General features: G+C 41.4%; 1 protein-coding gene across 1 annotated transcript in view; it reads left to right on the top strand.

Moving 5' to 3' along the window:
* MED12L (mediator complex subunit 12L) overlaps positions 1-22,205 on the top strand; it is a 507,362-nt gene that overhangs the window by 28,444 nt on the left and 456,713 nt on the right. The window contains exons 4-7 of the mRNA XM_075861497.1: positions 4,653-4,844; positions 5,566-5,725; positions 8,199-8,368; positions 17,348-17,458. Coding sequence (XP_075717612.1) covers positions 4,653-4,844; positions 5,566-5,725; positions 8,199-8,368; positions 17,348-17,458 — 633 coding nt within the window. The remainder of the gene's footprint in view (positions 1-4,652; positions 4,845-5,565; positions 5,726-8,198; positions 8,369-17,347; positions 17,459-22,205) is intronic.

Here is a 22,205-nt window from a genome sequence, read left to right on the forward strand (position 1 = left end):
CAGATAAAACCTCGCAAATTTTAGTGCAACTATGGCCTACACTTCTTGATATATTCCCCCATACTGTTTAATAAATAGCACATATGTATTTATTCTGTTAAATATGTTTAGCTATAATCTTTATTCCATCAGGCCAAACTTCTTTCCCAATTTTTATACGAGCCTGATGTCATTGGTTAAAAGCGGTCAAGAAAATAATAAAAAGATAGAAGAAAAAATGTAAATCTATTACATTTGAGGAACACTAATTCAAAGTGATGCTATTTTAAACAAAGCATACCTGCAGCCAACAATGAATCCTTAAGGGTATGTTCACACGTAGTCAACAAAAACGTCTGAAAATCCAGAGCTGTTTTCAAGGGAAAACAGACCCTGCTTTTCAGACATTTTTTGACCAACTCGCATTTTTCGCGGCGTTTTTCGCGCCGTTTTCGCGGCGTTTTTTACGTCCGTTTTTGGAGCTGTTTTCATTGGAGTCTATGAGAAAACAGCTCCAAAAACGTCCAAAGAAGTGTCCTGCACTTCTTTTGACGAGACTGTATTTTTACGCGTCGTCGTTTGACAGCTGTCAAACGACGACGCGTAAATAACAGGTCGTCTGCACAGTACGTCGGCAAACCCATTCAAATGAATGGGCAGATGTTTGCCGACGTATTGGAGCCGTATTTTCAGACGTAAAACGAGGCATAATACGCCTCGTATACGTCTGAAATTTGGCCGTGTGAACATACCCTAAGTGTATTAGGGTATGTTCACATGTAGTCAACAAAAACGTCTGAAAATCCAGAGCTGTTTTCAAGGGAAAACAGACCCTGCTTTTCAGACGTTTTTGACCAACTCGCATTTTTCGCGGCGTTTTCATTGGAGTCTATGAGAAAACAGCTCCAAAAACGTCCAAAGAAGTGTCCTGCACTTCTTTGACGAGGCTGTATTTTTACGCGTCGTCGTTTGACAGCTGTCAAACGACGACGCGTAAATAACAGGTCGTCTGCACAGTACGTCGGCAAACCCATTCAAATGAATGGGCAGATGTTTGCCGACATATTGGAGCCGTATTTTCAGACGTAAAACGAGGCATAATACGCCTCGTATACGTCTGAAATTTGGCCGTGTGAACATACCCTTATTGTGACAATTTCAATTTCTGACAAAAGAAACGTTAGGCCAGGTTCACAACTGCGTCTGCGGCTCCGTTAGAAGTCCTCTATCGAAAATCAAGTAAAAAATGCTGAAAGAAACAGCGCAGTATACTTTGCTTATTCTTCTGGTAAAGTGATGAACTGACCCCGTGGAGGAACCCATTAAAGTCATTCGTGTCCGTCAAGAAATGGCTTCAGCACTTCCGTTATTTTCGTTCTTCTGTTCCTTTGAAAGAAAAGAAGAATGGAAAAGATTAAAGACAGATGTGAACCCAGCTTTATCATGTCAGCCATAATAGCCGCCATGCAGCTAATATCCATTTCTTCAGGTCAAAGTATTCCTATGTCTGGGTCTGGGAATTTGTCATTAGGGCTCTTTCACGCGGCAGTATTTTGGTCAGTATTTTGCATCTGTATTTGTAAGCGAAAACCAGGAGTGGGTCCATAACATGGAAAAGGTGCAAATCTTTCCTTTATACTTTTCTCTGTTTTCAGTTTCACTACTGGTTTTGACTTCCAAATACTAATGCAGAATACTGACTAAAATACTGCCATGTGAAAGAGGCCTAAAGCCGGATTCCCACGGGTCGGATACCCTGCGTAATAATCATGCAGCGTATCCGACCTGGAACTTACAGCACCTTTTGTCTGAAAAATCGCACCACATTTCCGCTGCGTAAAAAAGCGCTCATACTTACCCCCTCCCTCCTTTGATGTTCGCTCCGGCCTCCTAAGATGACGTTGCAGGCCATGTGATGCTGCAGCCTGTAATTTGCTGCAGCGCCCACATGGGATGAAATGTTATCCCAGGAGGCCGGACTGCAAGAAGGAGGAGGGAATTCTGGGTAAATATGTTTTTTTCCGGAGTTGTGATTTTTGCAGCATAATCGTTGCGATTACGCCGCAAAAGTCGCAATACTTGACTTTCTGTTTTGAGTTTTGCATCAATGGGGAAACCCGCAACAGAAAATCAACAAACACGCAGCATTTAAATTCCGCACCGCAGGTTAATTTATTAACGTTTACGCTACATTTTTTTTCGCAGCGTGGTCATGAGATTTACTACATCTCACCCACTTTGCTGCTACTGTAAATGCTGCAGAATTTCCGCACACAATTGCGTTGCGGAAATTCCGCAGTGTTTGCGCTACGTGGGAACCCGGCCTAAGAGTTCTCCACCCCTCCCTCCTTAAAGCGGCTCTGTCACCAGATTATAAGTGCCCTATCTTCTACATAGTCTGATCGGCGCTGTAATGTAGAGAACAGCAGTGGTTTTTATTTTGAAAAACGATCATTTTTGAGCAAGTTATGAGCAATTTTAGATTTATGCTAATTAGTTTCTTAAAGACCAACTGGGCGTGTTTTTACTTTTGACCAAGTGGGTGTTGTAAAGAAGTGTATGAGGCTGACCAATCAGTGACCAATCAGTGACCAATCAGCCTCATACACTTCTTATTGTTCCAGCCCAGCATGATCCACAGCACAGTGTGATTGTGCAGTGAAAGAAGCTGGGCTGGAACAATGAGAAGTGTAGGACACTGATTGGTCACTGATTGGTCAGCCTCATACACTTCTTTACAACACCCACTTTTTGTCAGTTTTTTAAATTATGTTTTCCGACAAATTTATGTAATATTGCATGGCATTTGTTAAATTTGTTGCATTTTAAATTGGAGAAGGTATGGTGATTTTCATTTACATTTTTGGCTTAAAATTTAAGCCAGCCTCATTGTGCTGTGCTGATGCGACTTTTTAAAAATGTTGCAGTTCATAAATCTCTCTGAAATTAAGGCCTGCCCCTTAACCACACCCCTTTGGCTAGATGAAAACCAAAAGTGAGGCATATTGCGCAAAACGGTATTAACTAAAATATGCTACCTTTTACCTTACAATTTTGCCAAAAAATAGCACATTTGGGATCTTGGGTTTTACCTAGGGCAGGTTCTGAAAAAGCAGTGTCTGACTTATATTATTGCTATTCTTTGAATCTTTGATTCATTCACTCCCACATCAGGCCTAAAGCTGGCCATACACATTAGATGTATGTTGGTCAAACCCGCTGGCGGGTGCAGTCAACCCTCTAATTCGGGGTGGGGAACCTCCGGCCCGTGGGCAATATAAGGCCTGCACCGACCTCACTCTGACCGGTGCTGCTGCCGCGTCATTCACTACTTGGCTCTGTCCGCCCTACTCACATTTAGGAGCAGAAGGAGGGCAGACGGAGCCAAGTATGACGGCGGCGGTCTGAGTGAGGTTGGTGCGTGCCGGCCTGGGAGTGGACCAGTCCAGTCACCTGACGTCCAGGTGACTGGACTGGTACACTCCCAGGCCGGCACACACCGGCCTCATTTAGACCACCACCTCCGCTTTCACTAATAGTGAATGACACTATGTGGCTCTATCCGCCCACCTCCTGCTCCTGACCTAAAATTTAGAAATTTAGCTGAGGTCTCATGTAGAGATAGGACCTGTCCTAAATGCATGAAGTGAGGTCAGGTGATTCAGGACAGATGACTGGCCTGCCACACTCCTCGGCCGGCACGCACCAACAGCCGCTGCCTCATTCACTAGTAGTGAATGACACTACTTGGCTCTGTCCACCGTCCTCCTGCTCCTAAAATCGAAATTTAGCTGAGGCCTCATGTAAAGTTAGGACCTGTCCTAAATGCATTTGCCGCGAGCTACACCCTACTAAGGACGCTGCCGCAAAGCAAAATAATCGCGTCACTGGCAACACACACACTGGATAGTTATTAAAACTTAAGTGGTGTGACATCCTACAAATGGCAACTACAAAGAAAAGTTGATGCAGAGTCAGCAAACATCACACGCCTCACCAAAGAGAAGCAGATTAAGACATCACATTAGGGGTGAGTTAATTAAATGTTTGACCAAATATAGCAGGCTCATTTTTAAGTCCAAAATTTTTTATGGCTCGAGGAATGATGTTAAAAAAAATATCCAAATGGCCCTCGGCAGAACAAAGGTTCCCAAACCCTGATCTAATGTGTATGATGGTGTCCCGACTATTTCCCGACGGCAGATGTCAGGGGAAAGAAGGCTTAAATATTTTTAATTTCAACATGCCCGATCCTTTTGTCTGTTAGTCGATAAGCTGCTGCCAGAGAAGTCTGGCAGCGGCTTTCTCTCTATTTAAAACACCTGCACACTCGGCCGAGTTGAGCGTGCTTGTGTATAGGGAAGTCATGAGAAATAACTGTCAGGCTAAAGAATTATCAATGCATGTATGACAATTTTCTGGTGCAAATACTTTGAAAAAAATGGCAGTCAGGCCGAACACCATACTCCTAAAGCAATTATGCCATTGTTTCCGACATATACAAACGCACTGGGGGGGAGATACCAGCGCACCATTCGTATAGTATGCTACTGTAGATAAATCTGCCCCAGTGTCTCAGATTTCCAGTGTGTTCATTTAATGACTACAACCTTATTTTTCCAAGGTTACTACTTTTTATACTTATGTAGTGCACGTATCTTCTGTTTTTCTAGATTGGAGCATACTTCAGTAGCATTCTTGCTGAAAAGTTGAAACTAAACACTTTTCAAGACACTGGGAAGAAAAAGCCACAAATTAATGCCAAAGACAACTACTGGCTGGTGACGGCTCGTTCTCAGGGTGCCATACACAGCTGGTTCACTGATCTAGCTGGTAACAAACACCTGACTGTTTTAGCTAAAAAGGTATTATATATTTTGGATTGTAAGTATATTTACACTCTCATGTACACAACAAAGTTGTGTGCATAGAGCCTATGTGGTGGCATACTCTTCCATATTACGTAGCTGTAAGGACATGTAGAATCTGTTGCAGACTTTGTGGGGATTCCTCATCGAAACCTGTGACAATTTACCGTACAATAAATATGAATAGGGTTTTCTAAAACCCCATCCACATGTAACAGAAAAAAATCCCTGCAGATTTTAGAGCATTCTGTGGACTTTCAAATTTTTTATAATGTTGCGAAATTGCTGCAGATTTTTGTCACAGATTTCACCCTTGGCAATACATGCAGATTTTGCCGTGGATTTGCTACGTATTCATAGTAAACTCCATGGCAGAATTTCTCTGAACCCAACATTATGGTTTATTGTGACAAATATCCACTTTTTCCATTCTACAAAATTTTTTTAATTTACAAATTACCACAAAAATTAGCTGAATATACAAAATAAACAGCACATAGCAAGAATTTATGAAATAATGTACACAATGTGATAAGAACAAGACAGACGCTTTCTAGAGTAATGCAGTACATTTATTGCTAAAAAAAATCTATTGATCAGTGCCAAAATGAAGAAATATACAAATTTACACAACAACATCGGGGATAAGCCATGCAATGGTTTGGTAGGAACCGCTTATACAGTATCACCACAAAGATTTTATTACTTATTATTGCAGGTACCTATACTTAGTAAAAAAGAAGATATATTTGGCTACCTAGCCAAATATTCAGTGCCACTTTTACGCGCTGCCTGGTTGGTGAAGATGACTTGTGCATACTACGCTGCAATTTCAGAAACTAAAATAAAGAAACGCCAATCAAGCGATCCAAATATAGGTAATTTATTAGCTCAAGTTGTGATTTATGGTGATGATTCCTTTTTTTATTTTTAAATTGTCATACTTTTGTTTAATAAACACTTTCATGCACACATATAGATGTAGACATATCTGTTTCTAGAACACAACATAACTAATAGTACACAATTTTGTACCATACAAAAATCCAATTCTTTATTAGAGAATAACCTAATAAGAAATTGGCCATCAAGACCTAAAATTACACACAATAAAACATAAAAATGTGGTGGTGGTTAGGGGACCACAATGCATGCAATAAAACTCTCAATGACCATTAAGGTATGGTATAGCATAAATAAACCTCAAGAGAAAGAACATATATATATATATATATATATATATATATACCTCATAAATCACTGTGGAATGGAAGGTGGAGTATAAAGTATAGGGTCCTGTGGATGGCGCATGTGCCGCCCTGTTCTCCCCATCTCGGCGTTGCGTGGTGATGCAGGCACGCATAAATATGCACAGTCTACTTCTCCCGCGCACCGTGATGGTGAGATCGGGGCGAGTGGGTCCACCATGACAGGCTGTACTATTTCAATCTACAGGTGCGTAACTGTTTATTAACATTCACTACAACACCTGAGCATAGAATACAATTAGTATTCTGATTGGACCCTATCATTTATACTCCACCTTCCATTCCACCTATTTAACATTCAGCTCCTCCACTACTCATTACTCCTTGGTAATTCTGACGGCGAAATGCATGTCGGGGTGTTTAGTGTGGTGTTTTTTTGTCTTAGGCCCTGTTCACACAGTTTTTGGCCCCGGTTTTTGCCGCAGAAACCGCGTTGGAAACCGCAGCAAAAAACGCCGGAAAATAGGAGGCAGAGTTTTTTTTCCCGCGAGCGGAAAAAAATGTTCGCAGGAAAAAGAAGCGACATGCCCTATCTTCGGGCGTTTCCGTCTCTGACCTCCCATTGACATCAATGGGAGGCGGAGAAAGCGCTTTCCGTTGTTTTTTTTGCCCGCACCGCTCAATGGCCACGACGGAAAAACGCTGCAAAAAACGCCGCAGTAAATGGCGTGCAGGCAGGTCAAAATCTGCCTCAAAATTCCAGACGGAATTTTGAGGCAGATTTTTCTGCCTACAAAAATTCAGTGTGAACAGGTCCTTAGGGGGTCATCATGCAACACCCAGGTTGATATTGGATTTAGGCCCTGGCTTGGGGTCTCTTTATTCTCATATATTTACTCTTGTTCTTGTGGACATGTACTAGCAAACAGTGATTTATGAGGTGTATATATATGTATGTTCTTTCTCTTGAGGTTTATTTATGCTATACCACGCTTTAATGCTCATTGAGAGTTTTACTGCATGCATTGTGGTCCCCTAACCACCACCACATTTTTTGTTTTATTGTGTGTAATTTTAGGTCTTGATAGACAATTTGTTTTTAGGATATTCTCTAATAAAGTATTAGATTTTTGCATGGTACAAAATGGTGTACTTTTAGTTATTTTGTGTTCTGGACACTGATACATATGTCTACATATATGTCTATGGGTATTCTGTTTAAAATGTTGATATATGTGGACAATCATTGTTGAAATCTTTTTGGCTTTTATTAATACCTATATTAATCTAACACATATGGATGGAGCAGGGCTGAGATTGTCAATGCAGCAGAGTTAAATTTGTCACTTGGCTTAACTCTTTATGTATTACCAGTGTCGGAATGGGGTACCTTTTGATCAACACATAATAATAATAATAATTCCCAGGACCCATCCTACAGTATTCCCACTTGTAACTGCAATATGAACTCATAAACATTATATAATTAACCGCTTCCTGTCACAGCGCTGCCTTTTCACATCCTATTGAAAGTACCATTTTCCATTAGGATGTAAATAAGTGTCTGCTGGTGCCCCCATGGGAAGTGGTTATGGGGCTCCCCCTCTCTCTCCCTGCTCGCCCCGCAATGAGTGGCAGGTGTTTTGAGCATAATTGATCAGCTTGGTTACCCCTTATATGACCTGGTCTATCGCGACCCTAAAATGGTGCCAAAAAAAAGTAGCCACTCGCGTTAAAAAAAGCGTCATGCTCTTTCCTGCCGCACTTACGCCTCTGATCTCCCATTGAAATCAATGGGAGGTAGAGAAAGCATTTTTCGCAGCGTTTTTTTGGCCATGGGCGAAAAACATTGAGAATCGCAGCAAAAATTGCAGGTCAAAATCTGCCGCAGCTTTTTCTGCTTGCAAAAAAACGTCAGTGTGAACAGGGCCTTATATTTAAGAGTATTGCGGCATGCTACAGTTAAGATGGTCGGATAGTTTTAGAACTTTTTTAACCATTCTCCCCCCCCCCCCAAGCAGCCCAACGTTGGACCTCACCTTAATATAATCTGAAAGAAAAGCAGACAGTCATCTTTAAAAACCATCCTGAAAATGTTAGGCACACTAGAAATGTTCTCTGCCCTTTTAATTTTTTCTTGCAGAATGGACTCAGATTTTAACAAAATATCTTCGAGATCAACTAGTGAAGATCGCTGATTTTTATCAAGAAACCTCCAGTCAATCCAACAGTCCCCTGGTGGTAACACAGGATATGGAACAGGCCTTAAAGCAGTGGGAATACAACGAGAAATTGGCTTTCTACATGTTCCAGGTGGGTGTTATGAAATTACATTGCTATAGTAACAATTTTTTAGCTGCTACATAAAGTACAAGTATAAAGTTATATTCAAGCTGAAGTGTTTAAAGGAAACCTACTAGACAAGTGTATAAGATGAGCTAAAGCCTTAGATTCTGATGTTCTGATTTCTCTCACTTGCAGTATTGCCTCGGAGACCATGTGTGGATGAATATCAATATCCCTAGGCACATCGACATTACATGAACACACACATATACTGTAGAAACCAGAAAGGATGTAGATATTGATGGTGATGGTCCCAATGGCTACATAGCAGTGTAGTTCTTGACTTTGGACCTGTAACCTCTAGTGATCATATCTCGGTTTTATACATTTCTTCTGGCAAGTTTGTGTATGAATGTTTGTATTGTAAAAGCAATGCTAGACGAGACAGTAGAGTTCTATTTTACAAGTAAGATTTCCACTGTCTTCATGACGCACTGCCAATAAAATACAATGGATAGCCATAAGTGTGTGAGATAGCCATAAGAGTGTGTTATGAAAAATATAGGTTTATGTGGCGTATAAATGAGTTTGGCTTGAACACCTAACTGACTTTCCTTTCCAAAACCTGAATTTTACTAGGTTTGTAGACATGCTAATTTTTTAAACTTAGAGTCTTGCTTATGGTCTTCCTGTTTTATTTTTTTATTGTTTTATTTTTAAAAAACAAAAAGAAATCAGTTTGTACAAGAACAGACGTGTCTTTGGTATTGATTTCTTTCTTTCATCCTCTGGGATTGGTTCAAATTTTTCTTAAAGTAAATATGAAGAACATTGCAAACTGTAGCTGTGAGCGAACCTGAATCGGGGGCCTTATGATTAAAGAATATCTGTCACCAGATTTCACAATATAAACTGTATATATTATTAAATAGACCTGATGGGAGAGATGTACTTACGTTGAAAATTTGTATGAGAATGGCTGTAGAATCTTTTCTCAAAGTTTTCCTGCTTGATATTAAAATGAGTGTTTTATGAGACCACATATATGCTTGAGACAAATATATGCATGATGTAATCTCAATCTCCTACCACCTAGAGCTCACAAGCTCCTATCAGTGTCCCTTCTCTCCCGCACAATGCTGAAATCTCGCACATGCTCAGTATAAGCTGCAGTCTTCCTGGCTCTGCAGTAAAAGAAAGCAGCAGATGGGGTTATAAGCTGTAATTCCACGCTAAAACTGCTGCTGGAAGACAGGATCTCCTAACTGCAGAGCCAGGGAGATGGCAGCTTGTACTCAGCATGTACCAGAGTTCAGCATGGTGCAGGGGAGGAGGAACACCGATAGGAACGTGTCAGCTCTAGTTGTGTCCTCAACCATCTGTTTGGGAGGCTGGGGGTGGGGGGGGATGTATACCATGAGAAACTTATAAAGGTATATCTATATGTCACTATATTTGAGCGATAAGTTCATTAATCACTGACATTCCAAAAATATTCCAAGCATTAGATGTACGTTTAGAACATATGACTAAATATACATATACAATAGTTCTTAACAATAATATAGTACTATGGGGGCAGGTCTAAAGACGACCACTTACATGTTACAATCAACAAATGATGACTATAATTTTTATGTATGAACGTTGCTTTTAAAGATGCTCTGTCACCAGTTTCATACTTCCCTATCTTCTACCTATGAAAATGGGAGATTTTCAAATCTACTTTTGGTAATTATACGGCAAAATGTATTCCTATAGGTAACAAGTATAAACGACTAAAATTAAACCCCACATGGCTTACACCTTCTGTAAAAAGGGCAATACATGACAAAAAAAAGGGCATTTGAAAAATACAAATCTGAGGATACAGCTGTAGCCTTTGTAAAATATAAAGAGCTTAATAAAATCTGTAAAAAGGTAATAAAATCATCAAAAATACAAAATGAAAGGCAGGTGGCCAAGGATAGTAAAACAAATACCCAAAAATTCTTCAAGCATATAAATGAAAAAAAAAGCCAAGGTCTGAACTTGTAGGAAACCTAGATAGTGGTAATGGGGAGTTGGTCACAGGGGATCAAGAGAAGGCAGAGTTACTAAATGGGTTCTTCCGCTCTGTATATACAACAGAAGAAAGAGCAGCTGATGTAGCCGCTGCCAGTGTGGTTAATATATCAGTTGATATACTGAATTCGATGAATGTAGTTATGGTGCAGGCTAAATTAAATAAAATAAACGTACACAAGGCCCGGGACCAGATGGGTTACACCCTAGAGTTCTTAAGGAGCTTAGTTCAGTTATTTCTGTCCGCCTCTTCATAATATTTAGAAATTCTCTCGTGACTGGTATGATGCCAAGGGACTGGCGCACGGCGAATGTTGTGCCTATTTTCAAAAAGGGCTCTAGGTAATTATAGACCAGTAAGCTTAACATCCATTGTGGGGAAAATGTTTGAGGGGCTATTGAGGGACTATATACAGAATTATGTGACAATAAATAGTATTATAAGTGACAGCCAGCACGGTTTTACTAAGGACAGAAGCTGTCAAACTAACCTGATATGTTTTTATGAAGAGGTGAGCAGAAGCCTAGATAGAGGGACCGCTGTGGATATAGTGTTTTTGGACTTTGCAAAGGCATTTGACACTGTCCCCCATAGACGTCTAATGGGTAAATTAAGGACTATAGGTTTAGAAAGTATAGTTTGTAATTGGATTGAGAATTGGCTCAAGGACTGTATCCAGAGAGTTGTGGTCAATGATTCCTACTCTGAATGGTCCCCGGTTATAAGTGGTGTACCCCAGGGTTCAGTGCTGGGACCACTATTATTCAACTTATTTATTAATGATATAGAGGATGGCATTAATAGCATTATTTCTATTTTTGCAGATGACACCAAGCTATGTAATATAGTTCAGACTATGGAAGATGTTCGTGAATTGCAAGCGGATTTAAACAAACTGAATGTTTGGGCGTCCACTTGGCAGATGAAGTTTAATGTAGATAAATGTAAAGTTATGCACCTGGGTACGAACAACCTGCAGGCATCATATGTCCTAGGGGGAGCTACACTCGGGGAGTCACTTGTTGAGAAGAATCTGGGTGTACTTGTAAATCATAAACTTAATAATAGCATGCAATGTCAATAAGCTGCTTCAAAGGCCAGCAAGATATTGTCGTGTATTAAAAGAGGCATGGACTCGCAGGACAGGGATGTAATATTACCACTTTACAAAGCATTAGCGAGGCCTCATCTAGAATATGCAGTCCAGTTCTGGGCTCCAGTTCATAGAAAGGATGCCCTGGAGTTGGAAAAAATACAAAGAAGAGCAACGAAGCTAATAAGGGGCATGCAAAATCTAAGTTATGAGGAAAGATTAAAAGAACCTATTTAGCCTTGAAAAAAGAAGACTAAGGGGGGACATGATTAACTTATAGAAATATATGAATGGCACATACCAAAAATATGGTGAAATCCTGTTCCATGTAAAACCCGCTCAAAAAACAAGGGGGCACTCCCTCCATCTGGAAAAAAGAAAGGTTCAACCTGCAGAGGCGACAAGCCTTCTTTACTGTGAGAACGGTGAATTTATGGAATAGCCTACCGCAGGAGCTGGTCACAGCAGGGACAGTAGATGGCTTTAAAATAGGCTTAGATAATTTCCTAGAACAAAAAAATATTAGCTCCTATATGTAGACATTTTTTACTTCCCCTTTCCCATCCCTTGGTTGAACTTGATGGACATGTGTCTTATTTCAACCGTACAAACTATGTAACTATGTAACCTAATCTAATAAACACTTTGATGCTGATAACTACTGTGTTGTTTTTTTTAAAAAAAGGTGTTTATTAAGGACAAAGTTATGAGCGTTTTAACATTTATGCTAGTTTTTTGTAAAAGTCTAACTGGGCGTTTCTTTTTATTTTAACCAAGGAGGCTGCTGGAGGTGATGTCTGGTCATTGTTCCATTGCTCCGGTGATAGAACTGTGGGAGTAAGTGACGGCACAGCGTGATCTCGCGAGATCATGCTGTGACTAAAGCTAGATATGAATGAAGAGAAGTGTATGACGCTGATTGGTCAGCGTCATACACTTTTCTTTACAACGCCCACTTGGTTAAAGTAAAAAAAAAAAAACGCCTAGTTGGGCTTTTACAATTTTTTTGCATAAATGTTAAAATGCTCATAACTTTGTCCCTAATAAACGTTTTTTTTAAATTACAACAACAACAACAACAACACAGTAGTTATCTAGGAGATAGGGAAGTATGAAACTGGTGACAGAGCCTCTTTAACCCGTTAGTGACCGACCCATCGTGTTTCTACGTCGGTCACTAACGGGCCTTATTCCGATGCCATAGACTTTTTACGTCGCGGCATCGGAATAAGTAAACAGAGCAGGGAGCTGTCAGATCTCCCTGCTCTCAGCAGCTAGAGGCAGCTGAGGGCTGGGAGTGTCCCTGCTCTGCCGTGTGAGATCGATATTAGTATCGATCTCACACGTTTAACCCCTCAGATGCGGTTCTCAATAGCGAGCACCGCATCTGAGTGGTTTTGGAGAGAGGGAGGGAGCTCCCTCTCTCCCCTACCGACACCCGGCGATACGATCGCCGAGTGTCTGTGTCTCTAATGGCAGCCGGGGGTCTAATAAAGGCCCCCAGGCTGCCTGGAGTGAATGCCTGCTAGATCATGCCGCAGGCATGACCTACCAGATGCCTGTCCGTGTTAAACGGCCAGGCAGTAATACACTGCAATACAGAAGTATTGCAGTGTATTATAAATTCGATCGCAGAATCGCAGATTATAGTCCCCTAATGGGACTAGTAAAAAAGTGAAAAAAAAGTTTAATAAAGTTCATTAAAAAAAAAATGTGAAAAAAAATGAAAAACCCAGCTTTTCCCCTTACAAACTGCTTTACTATTAAAAAAACAAAATAAAGTTAAAAAGTTACACATATTTGGCATCGCCGCGTCCGTAACGACCCCGACTATAAATCTATTACATTATTTAACCCGCACGGTGAACGCCGTAAAAAAAATAATAATAAACTATGGAAAAATTGCTGTTTTCTGTGAATACTGACTTTAAAAAAATTTAATAAAAAGTGATCAAAAAGTCGCATCTACTCCAAAATGGTACCAATAAAAACTAGGAGTCGTCCCGCAAAAAAAAAGCCCTCATACAACCGCATCGGCAAAAAAATAAAAACGTTACGGCTCTTCAAATATGGAGACACAAAAACAAATAATTTTGAAAAAAAAGTGTTTTTACTGTGTAAAAGAAGTAAAACATACAAAAACTATACAAATTTGGTATCGTTGCAATCGCAACAACCCGCTGAATAAAGTTATTGTGTTATTTATATCACACGGTAAATGGCGTAGATTTAGGACGCAAAAAAGAGTGGCGAAATTTCAGATTTTTTTCTATTCCCCCCCAAAAAAAAGTTAATAAAAGTTAATCAATAAATAATATGTACCTAAAAATGGTGCTATTAAAAAATACAACTTGTCCCGCAAAAAACAAGACCTTATACAGCTATGTCGACGCAAAAATAAGAAGGTTATAGCTCTTGGAATGCGACGATTGAAAAACGTAAAAAATAGCTTGGTCATTAAAGGGAACCTGTCACCAGCATTTCACCTATTGAACTTTACTTCTCCATCACTGGCCGCTGCTATAAAAAGTTCATTGCCATTATCCCCGCTCCTAAACTCCTCTTCCGACTGTAAATATCGGTCTGCAAACGTTTTGCGCCTTTTATCATAATTATGCGGTGTCTCTTTGTGCGCACACACCAAAAGAGGACATCAATGCACAAGCGCAGGATTTTGTGTGCTGGGGGAAGGCGAGGAGCTGTCAATCAAAAGTAAGGAGGCGAAGTAAACTTGGAAAGACTTGAGGAATGAAGATCTGACTCTTTCCAAACGAAGATTTGACTCTTTTCAAATGAAGATATGACTCTTTTCTGCTCATTAGCATACGGTGTGGGAACACTAAAAAGCTAAATACTAAAGCTACAGAGCCGACTAAGAAGATAATTATAGGTTATATAGAAATGATTTTTCACCCACTACCACCAGGTATAGTCGGTTTAATAGGTGAAATACTGGTGACAGGTTCCCTTCAAGGTCCAAAATAGGCTGGTCATTAAGGGGTTAAACTGGACTATTATTTTTTATTTACAATCGCATTAAGTAGCTAGAATCGTAACAATAACCTGTTCGTGTAAACAGCCTTAACACTTACCGTGCCAGACTGATGGGCTTTGGTTATTAATCAACCCATGTTTTGAAGTTACTTGAAACATTTAATGTACTGTTTTGTGCTATGTATTTAATATGAAAATAGATAAATATAAAAGTACTCACTTCATATTAAAGAGGCTCTGTCACCAGATTTTGCAACCCCTATCTCCTATTGCAGCAGATCGGCGCTGCAATGTAGTAACGTTTTTGTTTTTTTTAAACGAGCATTTTTGGCCAAGTTAAGACCATTTTTATATTTATGCAAATGAGCCTTTCTTAAAGAGGCTCTGTCACCAGATTTTGCAGCCCCTATCTGCTATTGCAGCAGATAGGCGCTGCAATGTAGATTACAGTAACGTTTTTATTTTAAAAAAACGAGCATTTTTGGCCAAGTTATGACCATTTTTGTAGTTATGCAAATGAGGCTTGCAAAAGTCCAAGTGGGTGTGTTTAAAAGTACAAGTCCAAGTGGGTGTGTATTATGTGCGTACATCGGGGCGTTTTTAATACTTTTACTAGCTGGGCGCTCTGATGAGAAGTAACATCCTCTTCTCTTCAGAACGCCCAGCTTGTGACAGTGCAGATCTGTGACGTCACTCACAGGTCCTGCATCGTGACGGCCACATCGGCACCAGAGGCTACAGCTGATTCTGCAGCAGCATCAGCGTTTGCAGGTAAGTCGATCTTACCTGCAAACGCTGATGCTGCTGCAGAATCAACTGTAGCCTCTGCTGCCGATGTGGCCGTCACGATGCAGGACCTGTGAGTGACGTCACAGATCTGCACTGTCACAAGCTGGGCGTTCTGAAGAGAAGAGGATGTTACTTCTCTTCACAGCGCCCAGCTAGTAAAAGTATTAAAAACGCCCCGATGTACGCAACTAATACACGCCCACTTGGACTTGTACTTTTAAACACACCCACTTGGACTTTTGCAAGCCTCATTTGCATAATTACAAAAATGGTCATAACTTGGCCAAAAATGCTCGTTTTTTTAAAATAAAAACGTTACTGTAATCTACATTGCAGCGCCTATCTGCTGCAATAGCAGATAGGGGTTGCAAAATCTGGTGACAGAGCCTCTTTAAGTACAACTGGGCGTGTTTAAAGTTAAAGTACAACTGGGCGTGTATTATGTGTGTTACATCTGGGCGTTTTTACTTCTTTTACTAGCTGGGCGTTGTGACTAGAAGTGTATGATGCTGACGAATCGGCATCATCCACTTCTCTTCACAACGCCCAGCTTCTGGCAGTGCAGACACACAGCGTGTTCTCGAGAGATCACGCTGTGACGTCATTCACTTCCTGCCCCAGGTCCTGCATCGTGTCGGACGAGCGAGGACACATCGGCACCAGAGGCTACAGTTGATTCAGCAGCAGCATCAGCATCAGCGTTTGCAGGTAAGTAGCTACATCGACTTACCTGCAAACGCCGATGCTGCTGCAGAATCAACTGTAGCCTCTGGTGCCGATGTGTCCTCGCTCGTCTGACACGATGCAGGACCTGGGGCAGGAAGTGACGTCACAGCGTGATCTCTCGAGAACACGCTGTGTCTGTGCACTGCCAGAAGCTGGGTGTTAACGAAGAGAAGTGGATGATACTTCTATACACAACGCCCAGCTAGTAAAAGAAGTAAAAACGCCCAGATGTTACACACACAAGACACGCCCACTTGAACATAACTTTAAACACGCCCAGTTGTACTTTAGAAAGCCTCATTTGCATAAATATAAAAATGGTCATAACTTGGCCAAAAATGCTCGTTTAAAAAAAAACAAAAAAACGTTACTGTTATCTCCATTGCAGCGCCGATCTGCTGCAATAGGAGATAGGGGTTGCAAAATCTGGTGACAGAGCCTCTTTAACTAGTCTTCAAAAATACTTAGTGCTTATTTCCACCATTTATACAAGCTATATACTCAGGAAATGTAATATCTTGTAACATATCATCCTTTTATTTGTTGACTCCTGGAAACCGTCGACAAGCTCTTGTAGATAGATCAAGCTGCATGTGACAAATTACTTAGCAGTTACAAGTATTTACTAAATGGGGGGATGACTTTTGTAGCTGTTGACTTTCAACCTTATTTTAAGCAAGCTGCATTTCCCAGTTATTATTGAAGTACAAGGCCACATGCACACTACCGTAGTTTTGATCCGTAATTATTGATCCGTAATTACGGATGAAATTGCAGGCCCATTCATTCTATTGGCCATGAACACTTTTCCGTATATTTACAGATGTGTGTCCGTGTTGTATAAATGATCCAAAAAACGTAGAACATGTCCTATTCTTGTCCGCAATTGAGGCACGGACTTGCCAATAGAAGTCTATGGGCGCTTCTGCAATTGCGGACGGCTACGGATGTGTATCCATAACCGTCGGATCCGTATCTGCGGATAGTAAAAACCCTTACGGTCGTGTGCATGAGGCCTAAGAGAAAAGGCAAAATAATATTTGAATCTGATTCATATCTGAGAAATATAGTAGTCCATAATGAAAACTTTTTTTATTGGATTCAAAAATCAGATATTGGTATGGAGAAGATACATTTTCCTGGTAGTTCCACCATTTGTAGTGTTCATGTGTCGAAAACATTAGCATGGCGGAGCAAATTATAAGTGAGTTCCACAAGAAGCAATATTTTGGACACTAGAAACTAAATGGCCATTATCACAACAAAAGTACCACAAGGGGGCACTGCGCATTAGGAAATAAACTGAACAATTGCTGTTACTATCTATCTGCTTTTTCAGGAAGGTTTACTAGAAAGGCATGAATACTTAACTTGGATGCTGGAAGTTTTGGAAAAAGTTCACCCACTGGATGATGAGCTCCTGAAAATCTTATTACCCCTTGTTCTGCAGGTATGTATACAAATACTTAAAGATTTCTATATATTACCAGATTTTTATAGTAAAAAATACTTTAGATATGAACTACATTTAGAATTATTAGAATAAACTAAGTAGTATACAATATTTTAAAGGTAAATGACACATGATTTTTTAATAAGGAGACCATTGCTAGTCAGTGTTGAGAACTATGGGAAGCTGTTAAAAAATGCTAATAAATGTATAAACAGTCAATCGAAATATGTAAAATACATGTGAAATGTAAGCAATGCTATAAACATTTTCACAGTAAAATATTGCTGAATATGACAACAAGAAATTCCAAAAAGAAAGTTCTAAAATAAAATTAGTAAGTAGAATTCACCTGTCCGACCAATCGGAATACAACTTCCTTGTACATATGTGTCCTTCCTTACCTTTCCTCATATCTCAACATATCTTGAGATGTGTGGCGCAAGATGACCATCTTTGAAAACAAAAACCATGATTTTGCGATATTGTGTCACAAGTTGTCAATGCTCAGTGGCAGATTAAGTAGACCATAAGCCCTTGGGCCACCCTTCACCACCACGGCCGCCCTGTCGCGCCATGTGCTGGCTTTGTAAAATAGGTGTTACGATTCTCCTTGTCAAACGGCTGTGTCCCTACAAACTGACAGTCTCCAACCATCGCTGGCAGCATCTTACTGTGTAGAGACACATCCGACTGACAAGGGGAATGGTAACACCCATTTGTCTATTAGTCCTGGACTACACAAAGACTATTTGGGGAATAAAATAATTTCCTATAATAGACATGTCAGGAGAGGTGACAGATTCTCTAAATCCAGTGATTTACCTGTGACGTCTTCGCAGATTCTAGGCGTTCTTTTTCCCTTTTCTTTCCATCCGTTTCAGACCTCATGAAGACTTATCCTGGCCACAACCCATTTCTGCAGAATGTGCCACTGAGATGTCTTCAGGTCTTCACTTTTCCAACAGTTACGCACCCCTGTATTTGGCGCCTCTCACAGTGCCCCCTGTAGATAGTGCCCCCTGTAGATAGCGCCAAACTCACCTGTCTTCGTTCCCACAGAGTCTTCTTCTCCTGCGATGCAGGCCTGGTCTCTTGTGACAAGACCTCATCCAGCGGTGCGACGCAGGCAGCATGATAACATCATCGTGCCATCAGTATCACAAAGAAGCGCAGATTGGCGGCGAAGGGAATCGATGGTTCCCTTGCCTCGCCGGTGTTGTCAATTGTATCCGCGTCCAAAGGACGCGGTTACAATTGAGTCCTGTGTAAGGGCATTCCGACTTTCTGTCCCATACACAAAGCAGTTTTATCGAGTTTTTTTGCCGCGGTTCTCGGCAAAAGATTGCGGCAAAACTGCGATATGGTTTTATTCTTTCGGCGGCCTTGCCCCCAAGGAGCCCTGGTGGCCGCCCTAAACGAACCTATGGGGATCCGCTATTGTCCATGCTACATGTGTCTTTGTGGTCACCCGGATGTTGTGATGTGATTTGCTAGAATGTTGTGATATTATATTGAATTTGCTGAGTCCTTAAACAAATTCAAGCACAGATAAGAGTGGACACATCTGTATTTAAACCCTCTGTTGGCACAAGTCTGGTTATAGCATTTTGTTGTTATTTCTAGCTCCTACTCCATGTATTCCTGTACTTTTCCTAGCCTGCCCTTCTAGTCATATACTTCATTTCCGGGTACTTCGTATGACTGCTACTTGTTGACTCTTTCTCTTGATTCCATTATTTCTGTGCCTGACTATTTTGTGTCTATATTGACTCCAGTCCTACCTACCAACTCCATACCATGTATGACCACTTGCTGATGACCTCTCCAATTTGACTACTCGCTCTTTCTACTGGCAATTATTCACTCCATTGAGTGAACATTTTCTCTCTTTCAACTAACATTATTTATGGAACAAGTCTGGGGTAAACCACCTTGTTCCTATTCCTTGGGCCAACACAGTAGTACAAGCACATAGGGCTCCTCTAGGTAAAAAGTGCGATCTGATGGGCTTTTTTCCGGAATATCTGAAAGGGTCAGATATATTACAGCAATGCGATTCTACAGAATTGTGTACGTCCAACTTTGTGGTGGAAACAGTTTAGACCCTTTTCCTTATCAGCATGATAATTCTGTGTGTACAGGGTGAGGTCCAAAAAAAAATTTGATTGCTGTGTTATTTGTGGCAGAACTTGACTTGACTCACACAAGTATCTGACCTCAACCCGACATGTAGCCATGTGTCTAAAGTTAGTGAAAAGTATTTACTGAAGAGTGGAGCTTAGAAGCAAGAGGAGTGCACAAGCTTCATATTAATCATACCTCCCAACTTTCAAGTATCGCGAAGAGGGACAAACACGCGGCAAAGTTTTTCTCTGTTAAGCCAGTCCTCTAACCCTGCCCAATCCCTGCCGGTTCAGCCCACACAGTAAAATGCCCACACAGATGCCGCCATACATTATAATGCCCACACAAATACAGATGCATACTTTATTTTGAGGCCTTGTCTTATAAAATATTTACTCACGTGTCAAATAGGGAAGACCAGTTCAGAGTGAGAACTGTGTAGTAATCAGCATAAAAACCTGACAAAATCGCGCCCCCACCCCCATTGATTTCAGTGAGAGACAGAGGCGTTTATTTCACAGGCAGTTTTTGGTTACTCGCGGGGAAAAAATGTGAAATGCCCTTTCTTGCTGCGGTTTCTGCCTCTGACTTCCCATTGAAATCTATAGGAGGCAGGAAAAACCTTGTTTCTGAGATTTTTTCGCTGTGTTTTTTGCCTGCGGTCCCTGCATTAGCTTCAATGGCAAAAAACGCGGCGAAAGAATGGTGAAAAATAATTAGAAACTAATTGTGTAGGAGCGCTAGAGATGTAGTAGTGCTGGAGATTTGCAGTGATGAAAATGTTTTACTGGTTTCAAAGTGCATCACAGAGCTCCATTGCCCCTTCAAATTAGGAGTGTCACTGTGACCTGAGAAGATACATAACATAAGGTAAGAACTGGCCATTAAAGCGGAAGAGTCAGAGAGTAAAGGCCCCTTTACACTGGAAAATGATTGGGCAAACGAGCATTCATATGAACGCTCATTCCCGATCATTGCCGTGTGTAAACAGGGTAATGATCAGCCGATGAATGAGCAAACGTTCATTATATCGTTTCTGCAGCAGAAAATATTATCGTTGGTGGCATCACATCTTTCTGTGTAAATGTGCTGCCGACATGATGGAAATGCATGGGGATGAGTGATCGTAGTAACAATTGTCCCCATACTTTACTGATCATGGCTCCTTGCGAAAGGAGCAAACGAGCGCCGATCAACGAGCTGTTTTGTTGATTGGCATCATGGCCGACCTTAGCTACGTGCGACACGTCCGGTCGCACAGGGTGCCGGCCGCCATGCTGTAAGGGGCCCCCGCCAGCATGTGAATTTCTCCCTCTCTGCGGCTACTGCTCACGGCACCAGCGGGTCAGGTGTCACTCACTGACCTCACTACTGGCTGCCTCGGCTCCCGCGACTACCGCTCCCCCGCTCACCCTCTGCCACCTCCTCGTCTTACGTCCTGAGTGATGATCAGGCGTGATGACATCACTCAGGACGCAAGACAGGGAGGAGACTATCTTACCATGCGGTCCTGCTCTGGCTATTTCCCCAGGGCTCCGTTCCAGCTCCAGCAGCATCAGCGGACGCAGTGCACTAAGAAGCCCAGCAGGTCAGTCAGACTGTGGGGCTTTGGTTGTATGGGGCACTGATGAGGGTCTAAAAATGGCAAATGGGCAGAGGATTGAGTGCCACCTTGGTGCCCATTTGCCACTTATTGACCCTTTAGTGTCCTGTTTAGTGCCCCTTCGATGCCCATTTGCCATTTATTGCCCATTTATTGTTCTTCTGTGACAGAGGGTGCTAAAGGGGCAGTAAATGGCAAATATGCATCAAGGAGGCACTGAACATAAGGACACTAAAGGGGCAATAAGTGGAAAATGGACACCAAGGTGGCACTGAACGAATGTTAATAAATGGCAGATGGGCACATTGTTCAGTTGCTCCACAGTGCACATTTGCCATTTGTTGCCGTTTTAGATCCTGTGCACATTACGTTAAAGGGGTTAAAAAGAAATTCTGTTGAAGCAGTAGAGGAGAAGTTAAAATAAGGGTATGTGCACACGGCCTATTTTCAGACGTAATTTGGGCGTTTTACACCTCGAATTACGCCTGAAAAGACGGCTCCATTACGTATGCAAACATCTGCCCATTGCTTGCAATGGGTTTTACGATGTTCTGTTCAGACGTGGTGTAATTTTACGCGTCGCTGTCAAGAGACGGAGCGCAAAAATATGCCCGCGTCAAAGAAGTGCATGTCACTTCTTGGGACGTCTTTGGAGCCGTTTTTCATTGACTCCATTGAAAAACCGCTCCAATAACGTCCGTAAAAGATGGCACGAAAAACGCGAGTACTTGCAAAAACGGCTGAAATTCTGGAGCTGTTTTCGCCTGAAAACAGCTCCATAATTCAGATGTATTTTGCTACTGCGTGTGAACATACCCTAAAGATTAACTTATACTTACCTTTCCTCCCAAACGTTCCTGCGCTGGGGGCTACCGTCCCCTCTGTTCAATGTTTGTATACAGAGCAGCTGCAGCGGTGATGTACTGTCGACGTGATGTCACCACTGCAGCTGCTCCGTATACAAACCGAGAACAGAGGTGACGGGAGCCCCCCAACGCAGGAACGTCTACGTCCCGC

This window comes from Rhinoderma darwinii, chromosome 4 (genome assembly GCF_050947455.1).
Source record: "Rhinoderma darwinii isolate aRhiDar2 chromosome 4, aRhiDar2.hap1, whole genome shotgun sequence".
In the NCBI taxonomy this organism is placed as follows: Eukaryota; Metazoa; Chordata; class Amphibia; order Anura; family Rhinodermatidae; genus Rhinoderma; species Rhinoderma darwinii.